The sequence below is a fragment of the Stegodyphus dumicola genome, chromosome 10 (genome assembly GCF_044657685.1).
Source record: "Stegodyphus dumicola isolate Sdum_Otavi_A_Nest chromosome 10, ASM4465768v1".
In the NCBI taxonomy this organism is placed as follows: domain Eukaryota; kingdom Metazoa; phylum Arthropoda; class Arachnida; order Araneae; family Eresidae; genus Stegodyphus; species Stegodyphus dumicola.
Window position 1 is genome coordinate 57,486,824 of NC_140777.1, and position 23,181 is coordinate 57,510,004.

At 31.3% G+C, this 23,181-nt stretch overlaps 1 protein-coding gene across 1 annotated transcript in view; it reads right to left on the reverse strand.

Annotated features, from left to right (window-relative positions):
* The window catches only part of Ranbp21 (exportin-5-like protein Ranbp21), a 179,327-nt gene that overhangs the window by 12,243 nt on the left and 143,903 nt on the right, over positions 1 to 23,181 (reverse strand). Inside the window, exons 28-30 of the mRNA XM_085825111.1 lie at positions 20,406 to 20,488; positions 16,634 to 16,764; positions 10,704 to 10,808 (exon numbers count right to left, since the gene is read on the reverse strand). Coding sequence (XP_085681237.1) covers positions 10,704 to 10,808; positions 16,634 to 16,764; positions 20,406 to 20,488 — 319 coding nt within the window. The remainder of the gene's footprint in view (positions 1 to 10,703; positions 10,809 to 16,633; positions 16,765 to 20,405; positions 20,489 to 23,181) is intronic.

The following is a 23,181-nucleotide window of genomic DNA, read 5'->3' on the forward strand; positions in this document are numbered from 1 at the left end:
TTGCAAAGAATAACTTTACAGATATCGTTGACTGAAACTCACTTTCTTTTTATTTTTCATATTTCTTTCCAGAATTACTACAAATTTTAACTGAAAAGTTGCTAACCATTGAATATCCATGTTTAGACAAAAATTTTCCTTGATTAGGATAGGGAAAAAAGAAACTCTTTTATGTTCTTGCATTTTTTTATCTTTTTGCATTCTCATTTTTCTCCGCGTACCAAATAAAAGTTAAGTGAGGTAGGAATAAAATTTGACTTTTGGGAAACTAGAATATAAAATAAACATATCTTAGGAGACTATATTTTGTCACGTTGTCTCTCCAAAGCTCGGTCTTCTGACTAAGGAGGAGAGGTGATGGACACATTCTTTAGGTCTTTTGTGATACTTATGACATTTTTTATAAGGACTACTGAACTTTGCTTCGCAATCAATGAACTTTTAAAGAAAATGATTTCATTTCTACTGAACATCGGACAGGACAGATTAGTGAGGAAGATATTGTCCTTTCAAATTTTTTTCAGAAGATCCATACTGCACACATTCTCTCACTTGACTCTCTTCACTGCATACCCAAAAAAATTTTTGGTACGAGAAGAATTGCCTATTTTTTTATACAATTAGCTTTTCTTTATTTCGAGTGGGAAATGCTTGGCATTTGCTTCTAAAATTACTTTGGTTTTTTACCCTGAACTACAATTTTCTCCAGCAACATGAACTCCATTAAGTATGACTTCAAATGGTGTCTGGCTGTAGTAACATCACCATACATTCTTCGACTGACTTGAATAAAACTTCATTTCAAGCAAATTGGAACATTGGTGGTTACTCAGTAACAATATGTTATATTTTTGTAAGAACTAATAGCATCCAATTCATCACCTGGTAGATCCCACAACCATAATCAAATTATAAACTTCAGAAAATAAAAAAAACTTCGTTCTTAAAACTGTGACTTATTTGCATTCTTAAATCTTAGTAATGTTATATAGTTCCAATAGTGATTATATTTATGATATGGTGCCAAAGTTGATAACTGTTCACACTTTTTTTGGAGGGGGGTGACTTTTGGCCTTTTTCTTCGTTAACACGTAATTACCAACAAATCATCTATAAGGGAAGTTGTAAGGATTAAGTATTCCACACTGAAGATAAAGTGAAATAAAATAAACATTATTAAAAATTACAGAATGGATGCAGCCAAATCTGATGGGAATAGAGTTTATCCAAATCTGCAGTTGATATTACAAGGGGAAAAAACTGAGATTTGATGACTTTGCTCATTGAAAAAAGGATATTGAGGAAGCATTGCTGAACTAATTCATCCCTCACAGAAGAGACAATCTGCCAATATTTGGACAAAATGCTTGAAACAAAAGCCAATAAACTTAGCAGAGACTTTGAAAAGACTGCCTTTTTATGCTTAAGCAACTAGACAGACAGCTTCAGCTTAAAATTGCAAAATAACATTTCAAAATTTCTTGATCTTGCCACATTTCATGTCAAGAAACCATGGGCAGGGGAAACATTTGTTACTATTATAAATAAATAAATAAATAAATAAATAATAAAAAAAAAAAAAATCAAAACTGAACAAAGCTGTGCTGTTCCATATGATGATGCCAAATTAAATGCTGAAATTTAAAGATAGAAAATACACTGGCAGAAAACTGTCAAAAGTGCAAATCTCAGTTGTTGAGTGCACCAAAACAAATGATTCTGAGCATCACAGGCTTTTTCTAAAAGGAAAATCTCAAAGGTTAAAGAATTTGAAAACTATTCTGTTTCTATAAAGCAAATCATTAGGCACGGATGATCTTGAAACTATCTAAACAGCGCAGCCATGAAAAAGGAATGAATTTTCACCAAAATGTAAAAGATTCTACTCTTATTACAACTGCAATGCACAACAAATGCCGAACTTATCCTTTGTAGCCCCAAGTGCAACTTTGATTCTGGTCCTATGGATAAAGTGTGATCATGAGCTCAACGTGTAAATGCATATGATTTAAATATTTTGTAGAAGTAAAACAAATATGTAGATTACTACATTCCATTTGTTGATGTAATGCTAGTGCTAGAAAAACCTTGTCGACTTGCTACTGAGAATAAACTAACTGAAATCATTTTTGCACACTAGTCTAGCAAAGTACATTGAAAAGAAAAATAATGGAAACAGAAAAAAACTTTTCTGTTGCAAACTGGGTAAAAAAGTGTCATTTTAATATTTTCAAAATAAGACATGAAGCTTTTCCAAATATGTAATGACAATGTTGTTACATGTGAAGATTGATGGATGTATTCTGATACAAATTAAAATGAAAAACGTTTACATCAAAGAAGTTCTGATGTTGGTAAAAATACTGAAAAAATTTAAACCATGAAAAGTAAATTCTTTACCACTTACAAACTAAAGGAACAAAAGTGATGGAAATTTATAAAATTTTGGGAAAAAAATATGGATAAAATTTTCGAGCAATCCAAATTATGGTATCAGAAAATTACTTATTTAGGCACTACAAGTAAATATGTCGAAATTTTTTTAATCCATTTTTAGTATTTTAATATTTTTATGATAAAACAATTATTTACAATGTAAATGTGTATTTTAGAGTAAGATATGTTTTTCAAGAGAACTTTTTGTGCTAATAGATTTATTGTGTAAAACTATTAATATAGGGTGAAACTGACAAAATACAAAAAACAAATTTAATAAATGCATATAATAATAATTTTAACCCTTTTGAGACATCATGCCTTTGTTTTAAGACGTTCGCTTGTAATTTAACATCTGAAAGGTGTTAAATTACGTCCAAATGGGCATTTTTTTAACAATGGTGTCTGTTACCTTTATTTATTAAATATCATGTTCTTCGCAATTAAACCATAAAATTCAGTTCAAGAGCAATATCGCAAAATATTTTTAAATTTATCATATCTTTAGAATTTCCGATACATAGTCTCGTGTGCTGGAGATAAAAATGTTTTTTCTGTACAACGTTGCCATTGCTTGCTTTGAAATCCTTGAGTTTGTTAATCAAAAATTTGTCAAAGTTTTACAAAATACGAAATCGATAATAAAACAAATTTTAAATTTCAAATTTGGGCTTCCACATGCCCATATTTGTAATAGGATTATGTCATTCAAAATTTGGTGGCTCTATGTACCGTTGTTTATCACAATGTGAGAAACATACATACATTTATGCAAATTTTTCATTATTTAATTTCTTCAAATATAACGCAGGGCTCTAACATTTGGTGACAACAGTTTGACATGTGAAACGGACATTTATAGTAAACCAACACAAAACGAAAACAATAGTCCTTCAGAAACAAAGCCCTTTGGACTAAAAAAAAAGTTCACACCTAATGTACTAATCTTTGGTACTATTTCAGATTTGTACTTTAGTCACCATTCATGTTAAAATTAGCGTTTAATACTTTTCCTTTACATGAATATATATATATATATAATTACTTTGAGAAATAATTTTGGAAGCATTATTCAAAGTATTCCTAATTTTAAATCAAAAATACATTAATAAACTTTTAAATTATTAAAAAAATACAAGAAAGACTATTTACAAGAAGTAGTAAAATCCTTCACGAGAACTGGGAGGCAGATACTCGGTGAGCTCAGTCTCTGACAAAATGCCCATATGAGAATCACTAGAAATATTGCTCTCTAAATTTTTAGAAAATTAATAATCACTCTCATTCATGTTGCTGACTGGCTTATTTACCATGCAAGTATATCCTTCATCTGATAAATAATACTTTATCACCAAAATAAACTGAAATCAAGGCTTTCCGAAATAAAAAGGGAAGTACACAAAATATAAGTGATAAAAGCAATGCAAAGTGCAATAGAATCACACCTAGTAATCCTAAAAGAACCAACATAGTAGTAAAAAAAAAAATTAAAAAGGGTGGATTCGAAGGGACATCAGAAATGTGAATGTTTATATCACATGGCGAGTTAAAGAGCCGAGCCCTGTTTGTTTATATCAAGTGTAATATATATATATTGTATATATTACACTTCCCTCCTCCCCTGCAACAGCTGACAGCAACATTACGCAAAATGTGATCATACTGAAGGAAGGATCTTAAAACTATATTCAGTTCAAAAGTAATGGATACAGGATGCCACCTAGTGTTTTTTTAAAACATTCTACGACACTGGCACAAATGCGTGATGTCTGGGAGAGAAAGAGAAAGCGCTTTGGTATGCTAGCATGCCAGTGTGAAATGAGTTTCTAGCAGGCATGTATGTGTGACAGTTGGCGCAAAAGAGCCAAATATCCCTCGAGATGATTTTAAAAATATAGTTATTGTTTACTTATTTTGGTAAATTTGGCAAAGACAATCAATGTTTCGTTTCTGTATACATTTGTGAGATTCATCACCAGCTTTAACACATTTTTGTGATATAATTTCCCCCTTTTTACTTCCTTGTACGAAGTAAAAAGAAAGTATTGTAATCGCAAAAAGTTTCAGGTAGCATATTTCAACGAAAATATCCATTTTGACTGCTATCGAATGCAATTTAACGATGTTTTTGCATGATATCTGTAACGTAAGGGCAGAATAAAATAGACAGAATAAAATACTCTTTTTCTTCAAAAAAATTATAAAACTGCTTTAAAATTAATTCTGAAGAGAATTTTTCGTGGCGTCTGTACAAACGTACCTACGTATCTCGCATAACTCAAAAACGAGTAGCCTCAAAACGTTGAAATTTTGTATATAGGACTGCTATAACATGTAGATGTGTACCTCATATTTTGTTGAGGAATACTATATTTATATATATATATATATATATTCACTTTGTTACTCGGCACAGTGATCTCAGTTTCTTTACTCTTATATGTTTGTAAATTGTACATTTTTTGCTTTAAAAATGATTGTATTATGTTGTTTTTATCTTCCGGTTAAGGTTCTTATGCCTTTAGTAAATCTGTATGCAATATTTTTAGAATTATCAACAATTTTAAAGTTGTCTAAGTGTCGCTAAGCCTTTTTTTTATGGCAGCCATTGATGTTTACATTTGAAACAGGAGACTAGCGGATTTGTTGCCAATCTAGAGAAACTTAGCCTCGCAACAACAAAGATAATGCATTCATTTATTATTGCCAATTAAATCATGCTTAATTCTTTCTGGAATTTTTCGAGGAAATAAGTGTTTAAGATTTACTTTGTAATTTTTAATATAGATATTTTAAGTTTTTATGTATTTTTGCCTTCTCGCGAAGTGAGAACTGAATTAATTAAATGAGAAATACTCAATCGTCTGTGAAAAACTGTTTCTTTTTTGTTTTGTTTGCTTAATTTCTTTTATACATCATTCTAGCTTTATTATAGTATTTGAATAGAACATGTGGCTACAATCAGATAATTCTATTCTTTAAATGTTATAAATTTTGTGCATTATGAGTTATAATATGAACGAAATATATAAGTTAACTGTTATATAATTATTGGATTATATAACAGTTAACTTAGTTTCCATTATATAATTATTATATAAGTTAACTGTTATATAATTATTAATACTGTTAAGTGGATCTAGCGCCAGATTGTCGCTATGGTAAACAAATACTAGAGTGAATTTTAAAGAATGCATTTATTCTATTGTGGTTTATGTGCTGTCGGCGAAGTAGATTTAATTCAATCCAATAAGTTTAAATGAAATGCAAGAAAAAATGCTTATAATTTAATATTCCGTACAAGGAAGTCATGTGGTGTACACATCAGATTTTTTTTTTTATTAGATTTGATATAAAGAATTAAACTTTTGCTCCCTGGAACTTCATTATAGTGGGATTTGATTTTACTATATTACCACAGATTTCAGCTAATCTTTAGTAAAACATTTTATGTCATAGGCATAAATTATTTTATGAATATACAAGTACTTGTAGTAATACAATTAAATTCATAATAAGCTAGAATCGGCTCCTTTTGTTTTTAGATATGTTACAGAAAGAATCTTAAAAAATGTATATTTTTTTAACTCTGATTCATTTTTATATTCATTTGATATTTAGCTTTTATTTTAATAAAACATACATTTTTATGCCATTTTTTAAGTACTTACATTTTATTCTACAAAGTTAAGATTTTTGTGAACTTTTCAATATCTACAAAACATATATTTTTATGTCATTTTTATTCCCAAAACATCAGATTTTTTTGTTATTCCTGTAATTTTTTAAGAGTCTTTTTTAGCCATATCTAAGAAGCAAAACTTTTAAAAAAAACTTGGCATGAGATAGTAATTCAGGGTTTTGGAAAAGTGAACCAGAAAGATCATTTTGACTCTACATCATTTTAAAGTTTTTTACTTTTAATTGTAATTTTCTCATATGAATAATGAAAAACGGCTCATAATACACAAAACTAGTAAAAATTAAATACTGCATATAATCATTACATAGTTTTAATAAATCTAATGAAATTCTATATTGTTTCATATAGACATTAAAAATCATCATAATATCTGAATTCTTCTAATAAAAAATGTGTTGAAGAGGATCACTTGTTTTTAAGTTGCTACTAAAAAAGATCAGTAAGCTGAAAATAATTCATAATATTTTCAGTAAATAATTCATTTGAATTTTGCAGTGATGTATTAGGTTGGCAATTAAGTGATTGCAGATTTTATCCCTAGATGGTTTTAGCACATTCTTTTGTTTTGCCAAAGTGTTTCTTGTTGTCCGGTCTTCCACCTTTAATTAGTAAGAAAATTGTATCAATTAGTTATTAAATTTTGTTTTTATCCCAATTTGAAAACAGAAGAACAAAATTCATATTTCGGACAATCAAGAAACCAAATAGCTAATTCAAATGTCTATGTTCAACAACTCGCCAAACCGAGCAATGCAGTTAAAAAAAAGTGGCCCCCGACCGTTATACATTTATGCCAGTGTCTTGGAACACTTTAAAGTCCACTAGATGGCTTCCTGTGTCCATTAGTTTTGAAGTGAATATAGTTTTACGATCCTTACCTTCGTTTCTGTCGGCTGTTGCGGGAGGGAGGGAGTGTAATGTAAACAAAGTGAGCACGGCTGTTTAACTCATCACGTGATATAAACGTTTGTGTTTCTGATACCCCTTCGAACGTTTTTTCTCATTCCTTTTCTTACTACTATGTAAGGTCTTTTAAAGTTATTATGAGGGGTACTATCACATTTTGAATTAATTTTATTGTTTATATTTAACATACTTCCCTTTTTATTTTGGAAAGCCTTGACTTCAGTTTATTATGGCGAGCAAGTGTTATTTAAGACACAATAACACGCTGAACAAATACAAATTCAGAAGTCAAAACATCAAAAATCAGCGTTAAATTTTCATAGGACTAGTTTCGATGGTTTTACCGAACCACCATCCTCAGCTGCAAAAGTGCAAATGAACGAGACAGGCTTTAATGATCAGACAAGATAAGAAAGGCCTGAACAGAAAATATACTAGTGGTGCCATCTGTTGAAGAAACCAGAACTAAAACATAATTTCTTTAAAGGCCAAACGCACAGATGAATTGGAATTAGGATCGTTAACTAGAACGGAAAGAATTTTTTGAATGTGAAATGTCTCTAGAAAATCCAGTTCTCCAATGGAAGGTGTGTTTTGAATAATTTTGGCAGCAGAAAAATTGAAAGTGTGATTTTCTGACCAACAATGTGGGCAACAAAAGACTTCGCTGTGTTTTATTTTTTTCTAACATATGCCTCATGTTCCTTGACGCAAAATTTTAAGGCTCTCTTAGTCTGGCCAATTTAAATTAAACCACACTGGCAAGGAATCCTATAAATACCCCAGGAATTCATATCCGGAATGGGGTTCTTGAGTATGGAACTCGGAATTTTAGTGATAGGAGAATAAACGACCCAAAACTTAAATTCCTGCGAAATACATGCAACTTTATAGCTAATTGATGGAAAGAAGGGAATGACAACATAATTTTTATAATCTCCTAAAACAAGAGTGTGCCTTTTAGTGTGTTGAGATGAGAATTTTTTAATTGTTTGATTAATAATGTTAGGTGAAAATAGCTATTGCTTTTGAATAATTTAGTTCTTCTTCAAGGATGAATCATCATAATAATGCATGTAGATATCAGCCAGGATGAGACTTCATATCGTCTAATTCATGAGCTAATTTCTCTCACTCAACTCTGTTTAAAACAAACACATTTTGTTTTCCAAAATAAATATTACAAGCAAATTGAGGGATTAGCCATGGGAAGCCCCCTCAGTCCCATCCTGGCTGATATCTGCATGCATTATTATGAATCAAAATTGTTTGAAACTTTAAACTTCCCGGTATGTTTCTGCTACATAGACGATACTTTTACCCTGTTTGAAGGTAATAAAGAGGATTTAAATAAAGTTTTGTCAACAAGGAATTCTATTGATCCTCCTATTCAGTTCACTTTTGAACTTGAGACTTGCAATTCTCTTCCATTTCTCGACATTCTGGTCACATGTAACACATCCTACTTCAGTACTACAGTTTACGGTAAGCCTTCATCAGTTTGCCTTCCGCCACACTTTAAATCATGTCATCTGACTAAAGAAAAGTTAGCTTCATTTTATTCCTATGTTTTCTGTGCTCTTCAAATTTGCTCCTTCAAACTATCCCTTGATGAAGAACTAAATTATTTAAAAGCAATACCTATTTTCACCCAACATTATTAATCAAGCAGTTAAAAAATTATCATCTCAACACACTAAAAGGCACACTCTTGTTTTAGGAGATTATAAAAATTATGTTGTCATTCCCTTCTTTCCATCAATTAGCTATAAAGTTGCATGTATTTCGCAGAAATTTAAGTTTTGGGTCGTTTATTCTCCTATCACTAAAATTCCGAGTTCCATACTCAAGAACCCCATTCCGGATATGAATTCCTGGGGTATTTATAGGATTCCTTGCCAGTGTGGTTTAATTTAAATTGGCCAGACTAAGAGAGCCTTAAAATTTTGCGTCAAGGAACATGAGGCATATGTTAGAAAAAAATAAAACACAGCGAAGTCTTCTGTTGCCCACATTGTTGGTCAGAAAATCACACTTTCAATTTTTCTGCTGCCAAAATTATTCAAAACACACCTTCCATTGGAGAACTGGATTTTCTAGAGACATTTCACATTCAAAAAATTCTTTCCGTTCTAGTTAACGATCCTAATTCCAATTCATCTGTGCGTTTGGCCTTTAAAGAAATTATGTTTTAGTTCTGGTTTCTTCAACAGATGGCACCACTAGTATATTTTCTGTTCAGGTCTTTCTTATCTTGTCTGATCATTAAAGCCTGTCTCGTTCATTTGCACTTTTGCAGCTGAGGATGGTGGTTCAGTAAAACCATCAAAACTAGTCCTATGAAAATTTGAAAACATAACGCTGATTTTTGTTGTTTGATTTCTGAATAAGTTTTATTTATCAAAGAAAGGATACACTCACATTGTAAATAAGCCAATTAGTGACAAGAATGAGAGTAATGATTCATTTTATAGTTAGAGAGCAATATTTAAGTGTTAAAGAGCAATATTTTTAGCAATTTTCATATGGGCATTTTGTCAGACACTGAGCTCAATGAGTGCCTGCCTTCTAGTTCACGTGAAAGATTTTTATTTCTAGCAAATAGTCTTTCTTGTGTTTTTTATTAATTAAAAACATTTATTAACATATTTTATAAATATAAACTTAAATAACATTTCTGAAAATTATTCTGCAAAGTAAGCAATTTTTTTTATATATTTTCATGTAGAATAAAGGAAAAAAATTATTAACCCTCTGACTGCTCAATTGGTGGACTGAAATCGCTTCGAAAATTGTGCATTTGTTTTTTGCAAATTTTAAATCTCTCTATATATATTGAAGAATTGAAATATGCACTTTTTTCTTTCTAGAAGAAATTTTTTATACCAATTTTTATCATGAGAAACTAAGCTGTTAACAGTTAATTTCTATTTATTACATAATATAAAAAAGTAAAATGTATAAAACTTAAGAAAATATAATGCACTCAGGAAAAAAATACCTTAAAAATGTAGTTTAGTATGATAGACTTCGCAACAGGGTTCAAGATAAAGTCCAACTTCGCAGTCTTTGCGAATTTGTTTTCCACTTTCATCTTTCTTTCATCAATCGCTCAGCATTTTGTAGCCGCCATTTCTGATTAGAAAAAGATAGCAAATAGCAAGTACCTTCAAATATCGCAATTTAGCGGACGACTAACGACATCTGTTGGTCAAGAGCTTACACATGCGGGTGCGCTCCTCAATAAAGGAAGAAAAACACATGCCCACAAAAATCGCAGGATGAGCAAATTTTACTACATTTGAGTACCCCGTGGAAATTGTGGGATGAGCAGCCAGAGGGTTAAACACTAATTTTAATATATATGATAGCTTAAGTAATAATTTAAAATAGTACCAAAAATTAGGACGTTAGGGTGCAAACCATTAAAAATTCCCCCCTCCCAAATTCAGGCTTAGCAGACACAAAAACCCATCCAGTGGGATGATTCTTTTCATCTCCATCCGTCCTGTGGGCATGTCTTAAACAAAGGCATATCGTCTCGTAAAGATAATGAAAATAATACAAGAAACATTTTCCTGAATGGCTTTTTATATTGGATTGTTATCACATTAAAACTTACATTCTGCCATTGATGCAAAGATAATAGATAATTTACCTTTTTAAATATTAATTCACACAACAGTACAGATTTAATATTTGTTGAAGTATCTAACCAGTGCATGGCATCAAAGGCAGTACATATAACAACAGTGCGTACATTCTAGGAGGAAAACATACCAAATTAATATATGTACATAAAGTAAAACAAAAATGTTATTAATCATAACATTATCTAAAAAAAGCAGTAACTAAAATACTTCATAACAGAAAAATTAACATCTGAAAAGTAGCAACATGTTCCCTGCCATCTATGAGAATACTGACGGTTAACAAACTGAGTTTACTTGACTAACTGATAATTTATTTCCCAAAATGTAGATACTATAAGTATTTAGAACTCAAATCTATATAGGGGAGGGGGTCATTATTTATTTGAGAAATCTTATAAATGGTCTGCTCTAATTTTTGTTCAGTGACAAATGTAAAGCTAACGGAAAATGAACTATCACATGCACAGGATTTTTGCATGAATAGTAGAATATGTTGAGTACTTTTTATCTTGTTTTGAGTTATCTCATAGTTGGCAAAGGGAACAAACATATCATATGATATGACACCTACAAGTACACTCACATGAATTTATTTCAGTTAACAATAATCTGTCATGTTTATGTTCAAAAAATAAAACAACAGGAATTAATTTAAAAGCATAAAAACACAGATAAGATCTTGGCTCATGGGAATGGACTCAACATTTCAGTTTTGCTAGCACATGCATTAAGGAACATAAATATCCCTGCGTTACAGAAGCTAATTCTACATAAAAAAAATCTATCAAGTCCCAGTTCTTTCCATCTAAAAGTAATTTAAACATGATTTTTCCTTTTTATGAAAAAAATCCTGTCAGCAATCAACAATAACACTCAAATTCTAGGGTTTTTATTTGAAATAGCAAAGAAGTTTACAGGAAATAAGCAGAATATTATGGGTGCCTACAAAAAGAACTGTTTCACAGAATATACATAGAATGCTTACCAGTCAAACATACATAATGTTTGTTTCATGTCTTACATGTACTATCTGTGTCCAAAAGAGCGACTTGCAACAGAAAGCTTACAATTCTCCATTGTCATAGAATGAGCCTTCATCCATTTTTTGTAGTAGGGGTGCCTTGAAACACACTGCCATTTTAATGTGTTTAATAATGAATTGGTGATATGCAGTTTTTGATTTTCTGATTTAAGTAAAATACTCATTATAACATTGTTTATCTTCCCACAGGGTAAGGGTACTTTAAGCCTTCTTCCTTGTTAGTATAGAGCAGAGGTTCCCAACCCTATGTTCGCGGGCACCATGGCGCCTGCTGATCGCTCAACGTGTACCCACCTTTGTGCGATCACAATAAAAATGTTTTAGTTTTCAATAAAATTCTATGAAAAAGTTTTCTCATTTTTAATGAAATAGAAATTGCGTCCAACACAGATACTAGGACAAAGCGAAATATAACTGATGTCTTTTTTTTATGTGCAGGTATTATTAACTGCATCCATCTATAAATTCACCTTGAAAAAGTAAATATGTTTAAGATGTTAATGGACTGACTGCCTCAAAAGACTAAACAAGAAAAGAAAAAAAAAAAAAAAAAAAAAAAAAAGATCTTAATAGTGACCTTTTTTTTTCCACCTTACATATCAGCATTTTCTGTCAATATCTCAGGTATCAGAAGTTAATATTGATGAGTTCTAGTTGAACAAGATACTACAGTAATGGACAATATTTATGAATAATTTATTGCACATTTATCATGCTTCTTTTTCTCATATTCTTCTTATTTACATGATACTGCTGCCAAGCTGTTTGGATGATTATTCTCATTTCTGAGCACTCCAGTCAACCTCACAAGGAACTTCTGGACCTATTTTAAAACTCTGTATAAAATGTTACAACCTCTGAATTTAAACAGTGAGATGTATACAGTACAAAGTCCGAGATCCGGAATGATCTCAAAGCCACATACAATCTTCTTTTTAATGAATTCTTTTTTGTATGCTTTATGCATGTGCATTTAATTTCTCCCCCTTAATAAAAAAGAGTTCCATTTCTTAAATTCACTTCGGCACTAAATAAAATACCTTGTTACCACAATAATAAATAAAACTGTCTTGCAAATAAACAGTCATTTTAGCATAAGTTTATATGACCATTAATTTGGCTCCCTAGCTGGGTATCTGTTTGGCATACATCTCAAACCGAAACATTCTACATAGAAACATCATTAAGTTTACACTACTAATATTTTATAGCCCTGATGCCAACCTGGTGAATCATTATTTATTATATTTTGCTTTCATCACTGCATGTTTATCAATACATGACAACTTGAGTAATGACTCATGCAGTGATGCCTAAACAGTATTTTTATATTAGTATTTGGAAAAGAGTGTGGTAACCTTTTACGTTGACATTATGCTTGGTGATGATTACAGATAAGTTAAATGCACTAAGAAATGTTGAGGAGCAAAAATTTAACAAAAATCTCTTTCCATATGCTAAAAATAGTTTTTGTTAATGATACTCATACCCCGAAAGATTACATTTAATGCTATTTGAATTAAGAATAAATGATTTGTTATTCACATAAACCCAGAACTGGCGCCAGAGCTTTTATGGCCACACAAGGCTGCAGAAGTTAGGGAAGACAAAATTTTTGGAATTTAGAGAAGCAACAAGCAAAAAAATTTAGGAATGATGAAATTTGTAGAATTTAGAAAAAGCACTGACACCCAATATTTAGAAAGGGAGGTGCTTGGTAGCAGAATTTAGCACCTGCTGAGACTGCATTAGATAGTAAGATACCTAGTGATGGCCTTCGATAAGCCTTAAGTATATGTAGGATTTTATTTATTCAGGACTCAGATAAGCCATAAGCATGAGAAAGAAATAAATGTAAGTAATAACAAATAACAAAACTAATACAAATCAGGCTTAATTGTCTCTGAGCACGATAGAAGCAAGACAAAATTTAGTGTAACAACTTGTCTTTCATTGCCAGTCTCATGATTCATAGCTAATTATGTATAACGGATACTATTAACATACTTGCCAACGTATGTTACTCAAAAATCAGGAGAATTTTTCAATAGCAAAAAGGTATATTTTAATAATAAAAATATGTAAAAAGAAAATATATTTTTTAAGGATGTATTAACTTCAATAGTAACTAATTAATTTAATATCTGAAAATAAAAATGTTAAAAAACTTTTTATAATTTTTAACTTTAAACAGTTTTAGTTTTTGCACTTGATTATTTCTTATCGATTTTACTGCTGGGAAACATTTTTCTAAAAAAGCTGCAGCATGATTCGATGCATTCAGAGGCAGTTTGAGCTCCAGTAAAAAGGCTGAGAACAGGTATGCTGCATTATTAACTTTTTGGTCCTTTGTTTCCACAGAAAAGTTTGATTTTATTTCCAGTACAACTTACATTGTGCTTGTGTACGCACATGTTTAAGAACATTGGTCCTTGAAATAAAAAAATCGCAATGGCAAACAATGCAAATTGCAATATTACATTTTCTTGACGAAATAATAGAAGGAAAGCCATCTGTGTATGATTTTTGAAAAGTACACGAGCATTTTACATTTTTTGCAAACATAACTAACACAAAATATCGTAGTTTTTTAAGCCATTTCAGGGAAGCATGTGAAACTTACACTACTCACTAGCGAGACGAACGAGATAAACAAACGCGATCTTGCTTTGTGCTCATTGGCTATTATATGCCAGATGAACTGCAGCAGCGCTTGATTCTCATTGGAGAACAGGAACACGACGTTTTTGGACACGTGTTTTAGACTCTCATACACGATGCAGAAACGCGCCATATTTCAGGGACGAACGAATTTGGTCATTTTTACATACACATAGAAAAACAAGTGCTTTCAGAAGCCCCAAATCACTTTATCACAATAATGAAAGCAAAAAACAAAGTATTAAGTCAAGCTACAAAAAATCGTGAGAAATTTTAAGAATAAGAGAAAGTTGGGAGGAATAAGTTAAAAATTGGGTTGGCAGGAGTATGGTCAGAAATTGGGAGAGTTGGCAACTCTGTATTAAGCTAGGCTAAAATTATACTTTACTCATTCCAAAAAACTTCAGTTAACACAGTAGACTGCACTGTTTTTTAACATTCTGATTTGATCAGCTTATTATTTCTTGCAGGCTGTTATTATTACAGCAATTTTATACAAAATAAAGTTTGAACTTTTGATTATGTCGAAAAGAGTTTCTAATTCTGGAGCTGCAATAGGATCTACAAAGCGAAAGCATGTTTTGATGCCCATTAAACAAAAAGTGAAATTGCTGCAAAAAATGGATAAAGCTATATCCGTCTCAAAAAGGAATATGGCATTCAAAAGTCAACTGTACATGACATAAGGAAACAAAAAAAGAAATGCTTTGAATTTGTTGTGGATTCAGACAGCCCAGTCACAATGAATAACAGATAATTATTCGTCATACTGAAAGTGATGACTGAATGGGTCAGATAGCATAGTAGTGATGATGTACGACTGACAGATCCAATATCAGAATATTTCATGAAGAAATGAACTTAAAAACTAAGTGCACATATTTGACAGGTTGGTTAAGCAAATTAAAAAACTGCCAAAGAATATTATAAGTCACCATAGTATAAGTCAAATAAAAAATTTCAGATAAAAATGTTTCAGCTGGTACTGAAGCTGCTGAACTTTTGTATATGAATTCAATGAACTCATTAATAGCGAAAAGTTATCTCCAGAACCAAATTTATAGTGCTGAAGAAACTGGTCTGTTCTTGCAATATGTGCCCTGAAATACCTTAGCAACCTCTTCAAAAAAGGCTCCCACTGGTGTCAAAGGTTCCAAAGTGAGACTTTAAACAGTGAGATGAGACTAATAATTTTAGCATGTGTAAATGCTGCAGAAACACGCAAGTTTTCAGTAATCGAAAAAATACACCACCTTGAGCATTTAAAGGAGTAAAGATTGTGCAAATAAAAGAGTATGGATGACACAAGCCTTCATGAACGATTGGTTTGAAAATCAGTTCATAACTGAGGTTCGGCAACATTTGTATTCAGTTGGTTTACCTGATGACTCAAAAATTGTAAACAAGTGTTCAGCTCCTTTTTCACTTAAAGTTTTAGTGAAAGATAATGTATCCATATTATTCTTTCATCCAAACTGTATGTGACTATCTTCTCTCCCTTGCAAAATTGAAAACAGTTTATGTGCAACATTATGGTAACATTATCAGTGGTGAGATAAGAAAATGTTCAGTGGATTTGGCTATCCCTCTCAATCCCTAACTGGCACTTTCCATGTACTTTATACGTTCTGTCTTCCTCTGGCTTTTTTAAAACTAATACTGGATGCCATTACTCACATTTTTCTTCATTAAACTTTTTAATTTTGCTCCATTTCAATAATGAGCAGTTGAATAATATAATCACACACATGCTTGATTATAGAAAGTGTATAATATCTGAAGAATTATGCAAATAATCAGTATAAGCAACTAGAAATTGCAGAAATATGACACAATAAATCTTCTATTTACTGCAAATATATAAAAAAATTTAAAGCTTGACGGAAAATGGTTAAAAAGGGGTGGGGGAAAAGAAAGAAAGAAAAGCAATATAAGAGTAGAACTATGGTGCATAAAATCATTTTGCACTCAGATATTTGCAAAAATTAAGTTATTGCAATTACTATACAGAGAGAAGAAACATTTAAATAAAAATTCAGGCATGAATTTTGTTCTTAAATTAACCAAGCATTTGATAAAATAAACAGAATATTTAAACATATGCTACATCATCAAGTATTCTCAATGCTGGATTAATAATAATTTACTGATATAGCCCTGCTGGATCGTGAAGAAAAGTGATTAAAAAAGAGGTTAAAACGAGATGGAAAAAATCAATCCCATTTTATTTACCTCTGATGTCATAATCTTCTGTCCAAGTTCAGAAATGGTTTTCATAGGAACATTCGAATATTCTTTACTGTCATCATCCATGGCATCTTCAACAGAATTATTGCTCGTATATTTACTGTGCAACAAATCCCCTGGACATAAAATTTTTAATGTTAGTTAAATAAATGCAAATCTAGCTAATCCTTATTCCCATAACTATACTTTTACAAATTAAGTAATTTAATTTTAAACACATGGAACTTTAGTGTTTAATAACATGGAATTGTATACCCGTTTTTGCCTGAACTAATAATGGAATGTAAAGGAATTTATAAATCCACTTGTGATATTAAAGAAGTCAACACCAAAAGCATTAGAATAAGAAAGAACTTAGAACTATAACAATGGCGTATTCATAGAAGAATAAGGATTCATCGAGAATTTTAAAATGTATTTTTCTGATTTAAAAAAAAAAAAAAAATGAATAAACTACATACTGAATTTCCTAAGCCAAAACATACATTTTTTTAGCAGAGACATTAGAAACATTTTTGCAAAAATATGAGATTAAATTCTGCACAGAAATATATTAAATATTAAACAATTTACACAAATAAATGCCTCACAGTTTACAAAATGCATAAAGATTTATTCCCAACAGAATGTATCTGAGGAATAACAACAAAGACTTATTACTTGTACTGCCCAGTAATAGTTAACCAAATAGTAAAAATTACTTTTAATCACAATGAATTCTTTTGGTTTGAACTAAAATTATTGAAAATTTTAAACACATTATTTTCACACACACATTCTATCTTTTATGTTACCTCTCTTTGATTTTACCACTGAAATAAATTTATAACATTTATGATACTACAAAAGATTAAAAAATCTGATGTGAGCAACATATGACTTCCTTGTAATGCCTACTGGTGCTTCTAAGCCTAACGAGCGTGCCATTTGTTTACATTTGAAACTCTTAATAGAATAAAGAATTAAGTCAGTTTGTGCACCAACTTCAGTGTCTTTTTGCCGAGTAAGTTAACTTTCAATTTTGAGCACAAAAAAAATCTACACATTTTTTTGGCTGCATTTCATTTAAACTTATTTCTTTGAATTTCAATACATATATATTTCTCATTCAATTAATTGAGTTCTCACTTCACAGCAAGGCATAAATATATAAAAACTCAAAACATGTTCATTAAAAATTATAAAATGTAGAAAAACATAAAACACCAAATACAGTAAAGCCAGTTTAAAATTTTTTTAAAAAATAAAAATTAGAATTTCTATGCAAAAACAAGCAATTCAGCCAGCATGTAAGAAGACAGATTTTTTTTGTGCTCAAAATTGAAAGTTAACTTACTTGGCAAAAAGACACTGAAGTTGGTGCACAAACTGACTTAATTCTTTATTCTATTAAGAGTTTCAAATGTAAACAAATGGCACGCTCGTTAGGCTTAGAAGCACCAGTCAAACTTTTAAAACTTTGATAATTCTACAACTATTACATGCAGATTAACTAAAGGTATAATAGCCTTAACTGGAACATAACAACATAATTCAATCAATTTCAAAGAAAAAATGTACAATTTAGCAACATATAAGAATAAAAAACCATATTCAAATTAAAAATTGTCCTATAATAAGCTAAAGACATGATTTGATTCTATTTCTATTGCAGATTAGAATGCCATTTTTTTGCACAATTAATATGAAAGAAATTTGCAAATATGCAACAAAAGTGATGATGTTTCTTCAAGTTATGCATTTACTTGGCTCATTGGAAGTTATATTAGGTTTGGTTATTATTTTCTTAACTTAACCACATATTCAAGTGCTACTTGCTTAGTGATGCTTTTACAGAAGACTTCTGAGGGAAACTGATTTCTATCTAAATAGAAAAACTATATTTAGGGATAGTAACTGAAACAAAAATGTACTGCCAGTATTTTATGGTTTTCACTTCTTGGCTAATGGCAAGTTATACTTATGAAGAAAATTATGCTTTTTGAAACAAATTTGAAAATTTCTAATAATTCATTGTAATTACATTTATACAAGGTTATTAATTTAAAGCAAGTAATTTGGTATCATTTATGAATACTGCACTTAGTACTGAAAATAAATTTAAGGATTTTTAATCAAAATATATACAAACTAATATAGCATTATATATTCTTGATACTAGTCATGACCAAATTAATATTATGGAATTTAAAAAACATCCTTCCCCCAACAACTTTTCTCCATTTCAAATCACAAAGAAAGATTCAAATCTGGTTAATTCGGAACTCATGGCCCATAAAAGAATTCCTGGTTATGTTTTTAGTCAATTCTTAAATCTTCTTCCTAATATGTAATGTAGCACAATCTTAAAAGATGTCTGCCATCTTAACCAAGAAATATAATTACCATACAGGCTTATACAAGTATTTGATTAGCCATCATCTTCAGATAGGTGTGAACTATCACAGGTTATCTATATAAATAACAGGCCCACATGCTCCAAAAGACAATACTGCTTAAATCTTTATAATCCTTTCATGTGCCTCACCCCACATTACAAGTGAAAAGTAATCATTCGCTAAATGCATGAGCTCAATCGCCCATCTAATATATAAAAAATGGAATTTATTTGACTATAAGATTTTCTTCTTATAACCGATAGTCTAGTGTTGAGTGCATGGCCACTGCAAGTGTTTACAATGGCAAACGATAATGAGCCATATGCACAAGGATAGGTCTGGCTGCAGATATCCACAACTAAGAGCTGATAAATAGCTGTACAATAAGAACATAATAGACCCATCACCATGACTTAAATTAAGAGAAATTAAGTTGCAGTATTCCTTCCTATGCTGCAGAGAGATTGTGTTGACTTCTGGTATTAATAATGTAAAACTGATGGTTCAATGGTCACTGATGGTTCAATAAGTTACCTGTTTTAAACCATTTTTAATATCTACTAACTACTATTGCACAGTATGAATTGCTTACCAAATTAGAGATTTTTGTTAGTTCTTCCATAAAAGGTGAAATGCAACACTGACAGAATGAACTCCAATTTCTCTGCCAATATGAATCACAATAATGCATAGTTGCTTCAGCATTTTGACTGGTCGTTATATATTTCACAGAAACTTTTCAGGAACCATTATATTTTTAAATATAAAAAAAATATTTTTATTTGACAGAAGACTTTTAATAACAATTGTTTAAAATGTTAATATCATACTTGCATATTTCTTCCCTACGTGCAATTTTCACATGAGCTTTTTCAGCATAAAATTTAGAAACTTTTATATTTATCATAGTAGCATGCAAGATATAAATAGTACTAAGTTATGTTACGCTAATAAAACGAATAGCAGTGAAAGCAATACCTGATGTCTTAGAAATACAGATACTATTATTCATATGTGTGCTTCAATTTGCAGAGTGCTTTATTTAACCTGTGTTCAGAAATTGTATATCCCCCCTTGAGAAGGTCAGCCCTACCAGAAATTAAGACTGCAGAATACTGGTAGTTTGGCTTGCTCTGGGTTCAAATCCAGGTATAAGAACTGGCTGAATGGTTGGTGAATATGAGCTAGATTCCCTCAGAAAGTCCTCCATGAAGGCATCCTTTCTCTTAGGCAGATAGCCTTCATGGCTCTGCATATTCAAATAACCTAACCTAACCCTTGATGGTCAGGAGATAAAATTAATAAAAAGAGGGAGAAAATTACACAAATAAGTATGGCATGCCATTTGAGATAAAATACAAATAAATATTAATTATTACCCAGGAAAGATATATATTCTCTAGTCAAAATACGCTGTAATTCATCATCCAGAATTTCTTGCCATTCAGTGAACTGCTCTTCACTAAAAGTAAAAGAAATTTCATTCAAGACACTATGGTATACTTATATGAGAAGATCTGTGACTTCAGATGAAGAAAGAGTTAGTTCTACAATTATACATATATTAATGAAGCATTACATGCAATAATAGATCTTATAATAAAATCTGGGATAAACATACAGTGTAACAAATCAACAAATCATGTGTGCTTTCTTTCTTTTCTTTCTTGTGATTCAGTGGCAAGAGTGAAACAATGTTCTGTTCCTTTAAATTTTAATTCAAGGAACCAGTCTTTGTGAGGCCCTATAGCGGCCAAGCGGTAAAGTCGCTGAATACTAGTAGTTCTGTCCGAGGTTCGAATCCTGCAAATGGGCTGGCTGGCTGGCCATTTTCATGTTTTGTCCAATGTGTAACGTGTATACAAGCTAGTTTTCCTTAGAAAGTCCTCCACAAAGGCATACCTCCCCTTACGCAGATAGCCCTTGGAGCTCTGCCATAATCATATAGTTTTCGTGATTTGGATATTGGATTGCTATGGAATATTGTATGTCGATGCTTAAATAAATGTTCTTGTTTTGTATATCTGTTGCATGCGGCATCCAACAAAAAAAGTACCAGTTTCCTGAGATTATTGTCTAAAGTAGGGATGCACAACCTTTTTAGCAGAAGGGCCACTAACAGAAATGACCTGGTTGCCGAGGGCCAATAGCATATGGAAAAAATTTGGGGGGTGGGAGGGGGGTCAATTCAATAAGTCGCTTAATTTGCAATTCAGACATGTACCATATCAAATTTAAATTGATTTGGAGACCATTATGTATGTATGTAAGCAAAGGGGGATGGGGTTTCCCTTTACCCTTGCATGTGCTACTGGGGCCAAAACACCCAGTTCAGCTTGGGAAAAAAGGTTATGTTTGTGCAGGATAATTTAATACTTGTACACAAATATTAATGTGATATTAGTGTGATGGTTGAGACTGAATTTTATCAACGATTTTTGATATATTTGGTTGAAAGTTAGTTGTTGATATTCTTAAGACAGATTGCAAGTGCTGATCTGTCAGTTTATTTCTTAATTTTGACTTATATAGATTCATAAGAGAAAATGTTTGTTCACATATAGTACAGCAAATACCGAAAATCCACCAACCTGAAATCCGCGTTGCCTCTAAAATATAAATATTTAGCCTATAGGTTCTGGAAAATGCCACATGGAGTACGAAATATCGAAGAAAAAATACTTACTGGATAATGACGTCATAATTATCGAATAATAATGAAACATAACGGAAATACCAAATTACTGACATCATGATAAGTTTTTTTGACTCATCTGCATCGAGGTAAAAAAGCAGACGATTAACTCAACTCTTCTTTCAAGTTCATGCTTCACGTTATTGTATTTTCTGAGCTTTGTTGTTTCATGAGATTGATTAGTGGTGTAGTTTTTTTTTTATCCGGATATCTTGTGGATAAATTAAAAATATTTTAAATTTCAGTGCTTTTTAATACAATGACAGATAAGAAACGCACTTGTGATTTTACTGCTTGCAAGGTTGAAAAATGTAAACACGTTGCATTGATGGTAATGAAAAAAGTGGAAATTCTGTTAAAGATGGAGGCAGGTGCTACTGCTCGATTTATAGCACAATCGTATGGAATTGCCAAACGGACTGTGTATAATATACGGAACAATAAAGAAACGCTGTTGAAATTTTAAAGCAACAGTGATTCTAACACCGGAATCCGAAACAGGAAATCTTTACATGAGGCAAAATCGGCAAACATTGATGCTGTCTTGTACGAATGGTTCCGGCAGCGGCAGAGTGATGGGGTACCTATTTCAGGACTACTCCTGAGAGAAAAGGGGAAGCAGATTCATGCTGATTTAAAAATAGAGGAGCCTAATGTAAATTAACAATATAATATAATCAGTTTATATATGTAATAATAATTTAATGCATATAATTAATTATTGTATTAACGAATACAATAATTTAATTAAATGTATCTAATATGCCTTAATTGTTTTGCACTTTTAGTCTGAATATTATCTTTTCTATCCTGAAATCCGCACAACTTCTGGTCCCAAGCGTTGCGGATTTCTGGACTTCTACTGTACTACCAAACACGGTAGCACATCTGCTTGAATTATTTTTTAAGTGCAAAAATTCGGTAAGTAGAGTTCTATAAAAATCCAGAATATCTAAATCCCGGAATCTGGATTTCCATAAGTCAGAAATTTGTAAACTGATAAGTTCTACTTGAACATCTTCTGAAGCTTCTTCAACTACAACATAAAATGGATCCCTGAACAGTTTAAATTTAACCTTATGCAACTCAAAGTCTGCAAATTGCTTTTCAAAAGAAATAAGCAGCCTCTTTATTTGATCTGAATAATTCAGTTGTTTATGAGGAAAATTTTCTTTGAGTTTCTTCATGTAAGGAAAATTGACAAAATTTTGACAGCCAAGCTGCTTTGAGAACAGCTGGAGTTTTAGTTTTAAAGCAGATACTGCATTGGCCAGGTGATTGATGAACTGTTTTTTGTCCCATCAATTTTTTTGCTTAGGTCCTTCAGATAGGCTCTCACATCAACTAAAAATCTTAAATCACACTTAGAACATGGTTCCTTTAACATCCTAGCTTGCTTGCCATTTTCTTCAAGGATGGTATTATTTCATCAATCAAATCAGCAAACCTTTTCAAAGCCT